Source organism: Pimephales promelas, chromosome 25 (assembly GCF_988280905.1).
Source record: "Pimephales promelas chromosome 25, fPimPro1.hap1.1, whole genome shotgun sequence".
NCBI lineage: Eukaryota > Metazoa > Chordata > Actinopteri > Cypriniformes > Leuciscidae > Pimephales > Pimephales promelas.
The window spans coordinates 21153377-21165763 of NC_142793.1; the positions used below are offsets into that span (position 1 = coordinate 21153377).

General features: G+C 35.1%; 1 protein-coding gene across 1 annotated transcript; it reads right to left on the minus strand.

Moving 5' to 3' along the window:
• Positions 1 to 291: 291 nt before the first annotated feature.
• Positions 292 to 7243, minus strand: anxa2a (annexin A2a). Its single transcript, XM_039646858.2, has 13 exons — positions 7140 to 7243; positions 6252 to 6312; positions 5760 to 5850; positions 4957 to 5051; positions 4764 to 4877; positions 4257 to 4347; positions 4103 to 4182; positions 3934 to 3993; positions 3398 to 3491; positions 3216 to 3311; positions 2130 to 2188; positions 1847 to 1969; positions 292 to 955 (listed from the first exon to the last, which is right to left on the minus strand). Exons 2-13 carry the CDS (start codon positions 6300 to 6302, stop codon positions 896 to 898), a joined length of 1014 nt encoding a protein of 337 aa, XP_039502792.2. The 5' UTR covers positions 6303 to 6312; positions 7140 to 7243; the 3' UTR covers positions 292 to 895.
• Between the last annotated feature and the right edge of the window lie 5144 nt (positions 7244 to 12387).

Below are 12387 nucleotides of genomic sequence, written 5' to 3' on the forward strand. Positions count from 1 at the left end.
TCCTTGGAAACAACCAATAAATAAGTGTATGTAAATAAATTAAAAAGTTTGAAAACTTAAGGTCCTTTAAAATGTATTAAATTGTGTGTGTGTATGTATGTGTGTTTGTGTATGTGTATATATAGACAACATTTTAAATGATAAACTAATATTAATTAATGTTCATGTTTAAATGTGGTGTAAGAGTCCAAATAATTATTTGAGGCATCATTGTATCTTAATCTCATTTAAATAAAAATAAAAAAGTTTCAACATACAACTCTTACTTTAGAAGACCAAATGAAGCAGACATGAATGGTTTTGTTTTATTTCTCTATATATATAAAAAAAGGATAACAGTAGAAACATCTGCTCAGAAAAGTACAAGTGTATTCCTTGTGCAAGAACCTAAACGCACCAATATCAGTTCACTTTATTGGCGATTCACTTTACTGTGGCTAAATGGCACCTTTAGATCTTGTATATACTCTTAAAAACAAAGGTTCTCGATTGGCATCGATGGTTCCTTTAAGAATATTTATTATCCCTGGAACCTTTCCATTGTTCTTTATAGTGGAAAAAGGTTCTTTAGATAATTGAAATGTTCTTCACAATAAGCAAAATAATGGTTTAAGAACAGTTCTGTGAAAGGTTCTTTGGGCATCCAAAAATGGTTCTATGATATCTGGGCAATAAAATGTTTTTGGAACCTTTATTTTTAAAATTGTATTTAATGTTACAATCCTTCGTAATGGAAAACACATGCTTATTTCCAGTCTAAGCGAGTGCATGTTTACTGGATGCCTGTCTCTAAAGCTGCAGCAGGGTAGGGACTATATTCTGGAGATCTGTCTGGACCTGCGCAGAGCTCAAGTCCTTCACGTAGCCCTTCTCAAACTCTGTTGGGATGGTCGACTTAATCGTCTCCACCGCACAAACTCATCAGGGCCCTCTGGTAGTCTCCCTTTGTGTGCTCCTGAGAACATTAAACACATACAAAGCAATGCATATTTAGAGGCTCAACAATATCTGATTGCTTGTTTCAATCACAGATTTAAAACAATTTAATTGCGACTTTTTCCTCTCTCTCAATTACGAGAATTTCTAGATATAAACTCGCAATTGCGAGAAAAAAAGTTAGAATTGTGGGATATGAACTCGTAATTGCAAGAAAAAAAGTCCGAACTGTGAGATATAAACTCGTAATTGTGAAAAAAAAAGTCAGAATTGAGGGATATGAACTCGTAATTGCGAGAGAAAAAAAGTCAGAATTGTGAGATATAAACTCGTAATTGCGAGAAAAGAAAGTCAGAATTGCGACAAACTCGTAACTTGCGACTTATAAAGTCAGAATTTCCAAATATAAATTTGAAATTGTGAGAGTCAGAATTGTGAGATATAAACTTGTGATTGCGAGGACAAAAAGTCAAAATTGTGGGATATAAATTCGTAATTGCGAGAAAAGAAAGTCAGAATTGCGACAAACTCGTATCTTGCAACTAATAAAGTCAGAATTTCAAAATATAAATTTGGAATTGTGAGAAAGTCAGAACTGAGATATAAACTCGCAATTGCGAGAAAAAGTCAGAATTGTGAGATATAAACTTGTGATTTCGAGAAAAAAAGTCAGAATTGTGAGACATAAACTCGCAATTGTGAGAATTTCTTTTAAATTGTGGGATATAAACTCGCAAAAAGTCAGAATTGTGGGATATAAAGACGTTTTTTTATATCACAATTCAGGGTTTATTTTTTAGAATTGCGACTTTATTTCTCTGAATTGTGAGATATAAAGATGCAATTAATAGTTATCAGTTTTCCACCTTGGTGTACAGTAGTTAAAAAAAACAATATTACAGGAACGTACAGCAATGGTCTGGTACAGAGACTTCCCGTGGTGGGCCTTGAACTCTTGTCTGATCTTCTTGAGGTCCACCTCGCATCGGGACACAATGATCCGGGTCAGCACCTTTTCAGTCGCTCCTTTGCTCTATAATAGACACAAATACGCAAGATTAAACAAGTAGCCTGATGCAATTCAACTGCAAGACATCTGAAACATCCGCAGACACATTACAGATGAACTTTTTAATACTTTCTTCTAAGCCCAGGGAAGAATAAAAAGTGTTGGTAGATGAAACGTATTTTACCTTCATGGCGTCTTGCAGTTTGTTGGCGAAATACAGCTGTTTGTTTTCAAAGCATTGAACTGAGGAAGAGAAGATGTGGAGATTAGATTCAGCTGCCGGGTTAATAGTCACTTTCTGACTCATAAAAACCGTGTGGATTTGACTTGAACTTAAAGCCATTTCTAAAGACTTTTCTAACTTTTGTAAGTCTGCAAGATTTAAGTGCATCTACACTGCTGTTCAAAAGTCTGGGACCAGTAAGGAAATTAATACTTTTATTCAGCAAGGGCGCATTAAATTGATCAAAAGAGATAGTGAATACATTTATAAAGCTACAAAAAAAATAAAAAAAAAATAAATAAATGCCATTCTTCATCAAAAATCAGTGTTTCCTTAAAAATTTCAATCAGCACAACTATTTTTAACATTGATAATAATAAGAAATGCTTCTTGAGCATCAAATTTCTGAAGGATCATGTGACACCGAAGACTGGAGCAAATTCAGCTTTGCATCACAGGAATAAATGACATTTTAAAATATATTGAAACAGAAAACACTTATTTTAGATTGTAATAATATTTTACAATATTTCTGTATTTTTGATAAAACATGCAGCCTTAGTGACTTCTTTCAAACAAAATGCACCGACCCCAAACTTTTGAATGCTAATGTATATGCTAAAGTACAGTTAAAGCTTGACAAATTTAACATACAGATTAGACGCATTTAAATTCACTTTCTCCTCCTGCAAAATGCATGAAATCATTGATAATTAAGAATGAAAATGTCCATCCTCCAAAACTATTTTACCACCTCCATTTGACTAGCATTAGCAAGTAATCATGCTTTTGCTGTGTTTGTTTGGTTCCACCAATGCTCATATTTTAATTCCTTCTCTAACCTTAACTTATTGAAGCAAGTGGCTGAAATGCATTTATTTTTTAAAGTGTTTTCATTGCTTTTAGTCTATGGTTTGGCTAAAGGCTAGATAACAAAAACAGATGACCACTTTGCTCTATTCCACCCTAACTACCTGTTCCAACAGGATATACATCAGCTCTGAGAGGAAAACTGAGCTTCATGGAGTCTTCAAAGCAAAGTCTCACCCAAGGTAAGGAAGGACTTCTCCAGATCTCCTTTCACCTCTTTGCGAATGCTCTCCTGCATGTCATAAGGGCTGTAGCTCTTGTATCTGTCAAACACTGTAAACGGAAACAAAGATTCACATTAATTATATGGGTGCTACTATATTATGAGATGCGAACGGGTGTTTAAAAAGTTCTCTAACCTTTCTGGAGGTGAGGAACGCTTCTCTCAGACATGATGGAGATCCAGCACTTCACATCAGTGCCTTTCCGTTTCACTCCAGCCTCATACAGGGCCTGCACAGATTATGATTATAAATATATATTAAGTTAATTTTTAAAAATAAATTAAAATAAATAAATAAATTCTTAATAAATTATAAATAAATAAATTCTTAAAATAAATGCAAATAATCTATATAATATATATATATATATATAAGTGTAATATTTACTTGCAATAAATGTAAATAAATTCTATATAAATATTTTTTTATTTATATAAATGTATAATTATTTAGATGTATTTAAAGGTTAAATATTTAACTGAATTAAATGTAATTAAATAGTATTTAAAAAAAATGTATGCACAGTTTAATATTTAACTGAATTTTAATATTTAGGTCTAGAGGTTTTGATTAAATACCGTTGCTCTAATGAATGCGTGTTTTCCGAATATTAAATCCATATATTTAGTTATTTTGTGTTTCAATTAAATGCGGAGAGAAAAAGCACTTACTCTGGCATCTTCATCGATTTTCTGGTAGTCAACGACGGACCCGGGCTCATCTCTCTTGGTCTGATGTGGGATGGGGTCATGTGACATTACAAATATGTTAAATAAATCCTCAGAATCTTAATTCAGGTTCCACATACTATTTAAAGCACACGAGAGAAGTTTACCCCACCTGAACCAGAGCCAATAGAAGTTTAGCAAAGTCTCCTGAAGTATCTCCAGCCACATCTTTCTCCAGGTCCTTCTTGAACACTGCGATAAGGCACGCACGTTTATATCACAACCACATGCTCCTAATAACTGCACTTAAATACTCCCATACTCACATTCCTTGTAGACTTTCTTAATATCCACGAGCTCAGCATTGCTTCGAGAGCAGAGGATCTCAATCAGAGACTCCTCATCGGTTCCAAGACCCTGAAAACACAGATATTGTGCTTTTGAGAAAAAAAATCTTTAAAGAGGCCATATAATGCCCTTTTAAAAAGTCTTGATTGTGTATACGATTTTTATTCTTGAATGTTCAAAAGAGACATTTTCACACATTTTTTTGCGAGCAAACGTAAACTTTCTTGGGGAACGCAAAACTTTTGCCACTGAACGCAAACTTTCTCGGGGGGGAACCCAAAACTTTTTGCGAGGGAACCCAAAGTTTCTTACATTTTGCCAGCAAACGCAAAGTTTCTTAGGGGAACGCAGACATTTGGTGAGCAAACACAAACTTTCTTGACGGAACGCAAAACTTTTGCAAGGGAACCGTAAACATTTTGTGAGCAAATGCTTAAGAAAATTGAAAATATAAAAAAGCATAATAGGTCATCTTTAATGTTCACCTTGATGGAGGTTTTGATTTCAGAGGCATCATACTGGGCTGTGCTCTTCATGAGGCCCAGGATGACTGTTTCCAGGTGGCCAGACAGCGCCCCCTTCAGGGCTGAGATCATATCCTAAAGAAGGGATGAATGAGCAGTTTAACAAAAAATGGAAAAGGATACATAAACAGAAGTACATAGTATATATACTGACCTTCTTGGCTCTCCTCTCATATGCAAAGGCGATTTCTCGCCGTTGGTCATATGTCCGTTTGGTGAGAACATCAATTATGGTTTGCTCATCAACCCCTAAAACAAATAACGAATTTTTTTTTTTTTAATTCGTATTCAAATATTATGTAAAACTAACTTTTTTGTATAGTGATTCAATATAAGTAAATATATTCATTCCCATATTATATTGAAATAAATCCCAAAGCCAATGTTAAAACTTTTACATCAACTCAAAAGATTAATTAATCAAATATTTAAGAAAATGTTTTCCCTTATGTATACGTCAAAAAAGGTCATTGTAAAAGGTCATTGCAAAATGTCAAAGGATTCTTTAATATCGTTTAAAAAAAAAAGTGCTAATTTGCAAAGGTTGTAAAATCATTACAATAAAAAACAACTTAAAAATTAAATGTTTAGAATTTGGATATTTGGTAAAATCATCATTTATGCATGTAGAACCATAGTAGAGAGTTTATAAAGCGGAATAGAGTACAAGCCACTGAATAAGAGGAATGTGGTTGCTGTAATCAGGCGTTGGCCTAAAAATGTTCCACATGCGGTTCAATCCCTTCCAGACAGGATCATGACTCACTTCTACCACTGCTGCCCATTGTGGCCATTTTTTTACTTCATTACGGGGAACAGCCCACAACCAAACATGATAGTCTATTGTTTGTTTAATGGCTCATCATCAAATTACAGGCATGAAGACAGATGGCACAAATACATCTGGCCTCTCACATGACATCAGACGTGTTTAGGGCAGCGGTTCAGCTCTCTTACCTTTAGTTTTGATAGCGGTCTCAATTCTGACAGCATCCTTATCTGGATCAAAGTTAGGCGCCGGTACCACAGTAGGGTAGGTGGCCTCTCCCTAGGGTGGAACAATGTGATAATACCATCAATATTTTAATATTGAATTTTTATAAATATTAATATAAAAAATATTTGTTTAAAGTAGAAATGATCTCTACATAATTGATTTGTATTTGTATACTTGTATATACATTCTTATATAAAAATAGAATACCTAGGCTATATAAAAATATTTTAACAAGTAGTTTTGATTTACTTGTAATCATCCATCCATCAAGCTTGTTAAATAAATTAACAAAAATATATTTTTAAATGCTGTCAGATATAGATGTAGATATATCTTATATTTTCTGACTTTATATCTCAAAATTCATAGAAAAAAAATCATTCAGTGGTGGAAACAAGCTTCCATAAAATAAACATGTCCACTATGGATAAAAGGCTTATCTGAAAACTTACACCACCCAGTTGGAGAGTGAGCTGCCCTAGGAACTCAGAAACCAAAGCCATCCTGGACTTCCTGTGGAGAGCAGCCACACCTATTAATTTCCATGATATTTTGCTTTATATGCTGTAAACTGATTTACATTGGTTTTCTGCAACAATAAGTGCACAGAGAACAGTCTCGGTCTTGAAAGAAGACTCTGAGTGTGCCGTCACATGTTTTAGAGTGATGTAATGCCGAACAGCAGAGGGCATGTTAGTTCACGGGGAGAACAGCACTTCATTTCCCCATCTTGTGTTTAGAAAAACGTAGTCACCGCATCCTGCCATAATGTTCCATGAGTCATAAAACAAAGCTTTTCTAACATTAAAAACACATTATTTTATTATTTAGAAAACAGATTTCTACTTTTTAAATAGTGACCTCTCATTAAATATTTAACTTCCAATAATATAATTAATGCCAGAAACACACAAATGCTTGACAAACATGCTATTCTTTAAAAAAAACAACAACAATGCTACAAGTAAAACTTATTGCGCAGCAGTTGCTAGGTAATTAGACAAAACAGGACTCGTAAACATTCATTTATAAAAAACAGCATTTGGTAAAACCTAAGCAAACAGACACACCCATGAGAGTGCATGCTGGGAAAATTCTTTAAAGCAAGTGAGGCAGATCTATTTCTCTTTCACAAATGTTAGGGTTAATGTTTTAACACAAGGCTGTCGCATGAGGATTCTTTATATTTTGAGAAATCTGTGCATGCCAAAGAAAAAGACAGTTTAGGTTGAGATATACTGTACGTCTAACCTGACACTTATACTTTTTTATTTTTATTTTAAAAAGTAACTTAATGAATGCAGAAGTTGAAGAACTAAAGAAACCAGATTTGTACTTACTTTAATGATCAACAGATTGCAGATGCTGTGCAGAACAATCCCAGCTATGGAGTGTGAGATGGGTGTGGTGGTTAAATACCAGAGGCGGTCCAGGAGTCTCGAGGTCTCGTCCTCAAATGAAGTTGGGCTCCACCCCTCTATAACACACCCTTCTCACAGCCTAAAGAGGTGGAATAAGGATGAAAGGAAGTAGGAAAGTGTGGTTTATGGTTTCTAATCTGAATGGAAATTAAGGATGTGCTTGTAAACCATTTGTTAAGTGGTGACTTTGAAGTCTTAAAGAGGTTTGATAGAAGTCTGAGAAAATTCAGGGAATTAAAATAAAATATAGATTATAGATCACAATCACACATTTTGCCTTCAGCTAACTGACATAAGCTTAAACTAATGTACTATAATGATTTAAACTGAGAAATAAATGAGCTAAATAGAATCAGATAACATTACTAAAGTTACACTAAAAACTGAGAACTAAATGAAAAACTAAAAAAAAGTTTTTCATTTAGTTTATATAGTGTGCTGTCACTAGCAAAAAAAACCCACAAGTGACAAACCAATGTAAATAAATAACAAAGAGGATGTGTTAGAAATTAAATGTGTAAAAAAAAAAAAAAAAAAATTAAGTTATACTGGTCGATACAAGAGTCGTCTTGGATTTTTTAGTAACACACAAATGTTTTTCAGTTAGAAATGCCATTGCAGAAAAATCCCATTTGCTGATGTTCCACTCACAAAGTGCGATTAGTCATTTCCTCCCTATTGGGATGTATATCTGAGTGAAAAGGCTTCATAAACAAGAAAAACATTTACTTGATTGGATGGTTGTGATCTCATGTGAGTGACAGGTTGATCCCGCCCTCCCGCCAGTAGATATGTCATAAAAGGAGAGAAGTCACTGCAAAAGGGAGGGAAAGTTATTCTGATTTGATTATGAGGGCACATGAATAATATATATATATATATATATATATAAAATGGTGTGCACGGACAAATCATTTATAATAAATGTGGAAATATTCCATAAAAAATAAAAAATAAGAATTGTTTTCAAAATTGCTTCAAAACAATAGCATGGTAGCATTAGCATCTAGCTAAATCCATTTCCTTAAATGTAACAATTACCTACTTTCAAATACGTCTTCCAAACTGCTGTGGCGGCTTCTGTCACATTCCTTGGACGCAATCTTTAACTGAATGTCGAAAGGGAAACGTGACTCATTCCTCGTCTTCAGTTGCACAAGGGGTTTTACTCAATATTAGCTGAAATGCAGTTGCACACACACAAAGGCACACTTTGAAAATCCATTGGAGAAAGTGTATCCACCAGCCTAGACACCTTTGGTTTACTGTTTTAGCTTTGCCTTCTATAAGGATAGACTATTCTATAGATATTCTAATTAGGGCCCAAGCCCTGAAAGGGCGAAGGCCCTATTGTTTTCCTTAGGATTATTATTATTATTATTATTATTATTATTATTTATACGACTATTCGGGCACTTTTGGGGCCCTTAACATGCTCAAAAACTCTTGAAACTTAGCACACGGGTCAGAACCCGCGGCCATCAGGGCCGGGCTGAAGATGGTACCCGGGCGTGGCAGGGGGACTAGACAGCGCCCCCTGGAACGGGGTCCGAAAACTTGGTCCATAAATCAAACACGCTTGTATGTAATAATATGAAACTCGGTACACATGTTGATCTCATCGTTCATATATACCTCATACTATTACTTTTTACCCCAGCCCAACAGGAAGTCGGTTATTTAGGGTTGTTCATAAAACACTCGCAATGGAATTTGAAGTACTACTCCTAGAGAATTCAAACACACGGCACGAAACTCGGTCAGCATGAAGTCAAGGCATTGACGATGAAAGTTTGCGAGGGGATTTTTTATATCTCGAATGGTTTGGCCATGGCGAGGAAACGAAATTATGGCGAGAAACGTGAAACAGGAAGTGTGTTATAACTTCAGCATACATTAACTGATCTTGATGAAACTTCAGCAGTGTGCTCGCTGTAAGAGGACGATCACATGGATGTGACTATTGTGAGTCAAAGTTATAGCGCCACCAACTGGTAGCAGGAAGTGTGTCACTTTCAAAATGCTTTGAACTCACCCTTTTATTTTTACCCGATGTGCTTCAAACTTAATCTGTATAATGTAAATACATAGCAGATGAAGACCTGTGAATGGATTCTTGATATCTTTGATACTGTTGCCGTGGCAACGCATCAAACTTTAAAATTCTTTTTTTTTATGATTTTGAGACTCTTAGCGGCTTTTGGGGCCATTAACGGGTTTGAAAACTCTTGAAACTTTGCACACAGGTCAGATCCCACAGCCATCAGAGCCGGGCTGAAGATGGTACCTGGGTGTGGCAGGGGGGCTAGACAGCGCCCCCTGGAACGGGGTCCGAACACTTGGTCCATAAATCAAACACGCTTGCATGTAATAATATGAAACTCGGTACACATTTTGATCTCATCGTTTCATCTATACCTCACGCTCTTACTTTTTACCCCAGCCCAACAGGAAGTCGGCTATTGAGGTTTGTTTGTAAAACGCTCGCAATGGAATGTGCAATACTCCTCCTAGAGAATTCAAACACACGGCACGAAACTCGGTCAGCATGAAGTCAAGGCATTGAGGATGAAAGTTTGCGAGGGGATTTTTAATATCTCGAACGGTTTGGCCGTGGCAAGGAAACAAAATTATGGCGAGAAACGTGAAACAGGTAGTGTGTCAGAACTTCAGCATACATTAACTGATCTTGATGAAACTTCAGCAGTGTGTTCACTGTAAGAGGCTGATTACATGGATGTGACTATTGTGAGTCAAAGTTATAGCGCCACCAACTGGCAGCAGGAAGTGTGTTACTTTCAAAATGCTTTGATATCACCCTCTTATTTTTAACCGATTTGCTTCAAACTTCATCTGTATAATGTAAAAATACAGCAGATGTAGACCTGTGAATGGATTCTTGATATCTTTGATACTGTTGCTGTGGCAACAAATCAAACTTTAACATTCTTTTTTGATACTTTTGGGACTCTTAGCATGCTTGAAATTGCTTGAAACAGATAGATACAGATAGCTCGACAGATACATCACATTTATTAGCCAGTAGGCATGTGCAACTTTGGCAAAAGATTAAAGTAATGTCAAAAAAGTAAACAGTAAACACTAAAAGCCTCATATCTTCTAAAAATGTAATTATACATCATTTGTTTCTAAATTAAATTATACAAATATTATAATTAAACCAGTTTTTCCCTTTTTTCATTTAAGAATTATGTTTACGTTCAAAAACAGCCATATTGGTTGTAAAATTCAGAAGAAGAAAAAATAATCTGAGTCATACGTAGTGCTATACTGCCCTCTTGTGTTCAATATCAGTTAGGCCTATTGTGTATATTCCCACCGGTTAATCAACGTGTGACTCCGCTGGGACTCGGGAACTTTTAAATCGCTTACTTAAAACCGAAAGTCAAAATACAGATATCCGCACAAGACATTAATGTTGTGGAGTAGAGCAAGCATTTTAAATAAATTCCTATTAAGTAGGATTGAACTAAACAGAATGAACGTTCACTCTGTTCTGCTGGTTCCTCGCTGTTGGCGGCTTGGCGCGCACAGTTATGAATGCTTGTGCAGCCATGAGTTTTAGTTTAATTTTAAAATTAGCGCAATTTCGGGATTTGTATTATTTGAATTTATTTTTAAAAAACAAAATGTTGAGTTTTATTGTAACACTGTTTAATCGCGCCCACGGTTATATTTTGTATATTATATATAATTATAATGTATTTCTGTATAAAATAATACTACAATAAAAAACACATTTGTGACCGACCTGATCCAGCTAAATTAGTCACAGTGACCCAAATTTAAAAATTGAGATTTTGATATTAATGGAAAGAGGACACTGTAAGCTTTCAAATGATACCTTGGTCATACCTTGAATGGTTGTAAAGATATACAGATTTGAATTCTGGTCGTCTGCCCTTTTTTTAAAGTTTTTTTGCCCGTTTTTTTTTGTTGTTGTTGTTGTTGATATCTTTCAAAATCCATAGCATTTTAAGGGATAAACTATTTATTTTATATAGCTTAATTTGACCAAATAGATTAACATATATAAATGCAATTTAACGAGGCTGAAACTCAACTTATTTTTAATTTTTTTTAAATAAATAATTAAAAAGTCACTTTTACAAAAATGTTCTAAAATCAGAAAGATTGAAGAGGAGTCAGAGAGAAATTCAGTTTTCATACGGATTAGCCCACATAAGCAGAGAGCAGTCTGTTTTCTTTCATTTTGAATGGTTGTCTTTAAAAGTAGACATTTCAATATATATGTCTGTGAGGATACCTTATACGCTGACTTTCGGTTCATGAGACAAGCTTCAGTTCACGTGCCGCGCGTCTCCGCGTCGTGATTAGGCCTAGCCTATTGTCTGCAATTTATTTCTTATTATTAAATCCTAGTAATTGTTTGATGAAACATTGATTTAAATTAAGATAATTATTTTAAAACGAAATTTACTTTAAAGAAAGGCTTTGTGCTTGCATGTTTAAGCTATGTGAAAGTTTTAGTGCTGCTTCCAGAGAACGGTCACGTTCGGATTGTTTTTCCTCATAAATGCGAACACGGAAAATAAAATAAAGATTTTATGTTCTGGAGAGAGTCAACCCTTCTTCATCCGGTGAGTATTACTTTTGGTTCGTGCAGTGTGGTTCACATAGGCCAATTTATTAAAATATTTAATTATCTGGGAATTGGATCTCCTCCATAATGCTGAAATTGCCCAATTTTTAAAAAATTAGTAATAATTTAAGTTTTGTGGTGTAAGTCTACGTATTTTATAATGTTAACTTCAAATAATACTAATAGTAATTTAAAGATGTTGTAGCTAGCATTGGGTCTGGACGTGAAGGATAACTTCGGGAGTTGAAGGGACGTGTCGGTGTCGTGATTCTGTCTTCTCACACCGCGACACAGGTTCGTGGATCTGAGTGTCGCGATCGTTACAGCCTTACATAGGCTATATTCTTCTTGCAGATAAATATACTCACGCAGTTTAGGTTAGAAGCCTCCAGTGAGTTCAACGTTTCAGGGGATACCCGGGAAATGCTCAGAGGTGACGAGGGGAGTTGAGAATAGCAATGTTTATTTCAGCGAATTTAAAGCTTTGACAACTTTAATCGTTATTTAAATACCTTTACTCAATTATCTCGACTACGAAACCCT

Coding starts and splice junctions, on each gene's coding strand:
- anxa2a (XM_039646858.2), bottom strand. CDS start 6,302: ATGGCTTTGGTTTCTGAGTTCCTAGGGCAGCTCACTCTCCAACTGGGT. Junction 4,348..4,763: donor AAATCAAAACCTCCATCAAG/GTGAACATTAAA, acceptor CTGTGTTTTCAG/GGTCTTGGAACCGATGAGGA. Junction 3,994..4,102: donor TTCTATTGGCTCTGGTTCAG/GTGGGGTAAACT, acceptor ATCCCACATCAG/ACCAAGAGAGATGAGCCCGG.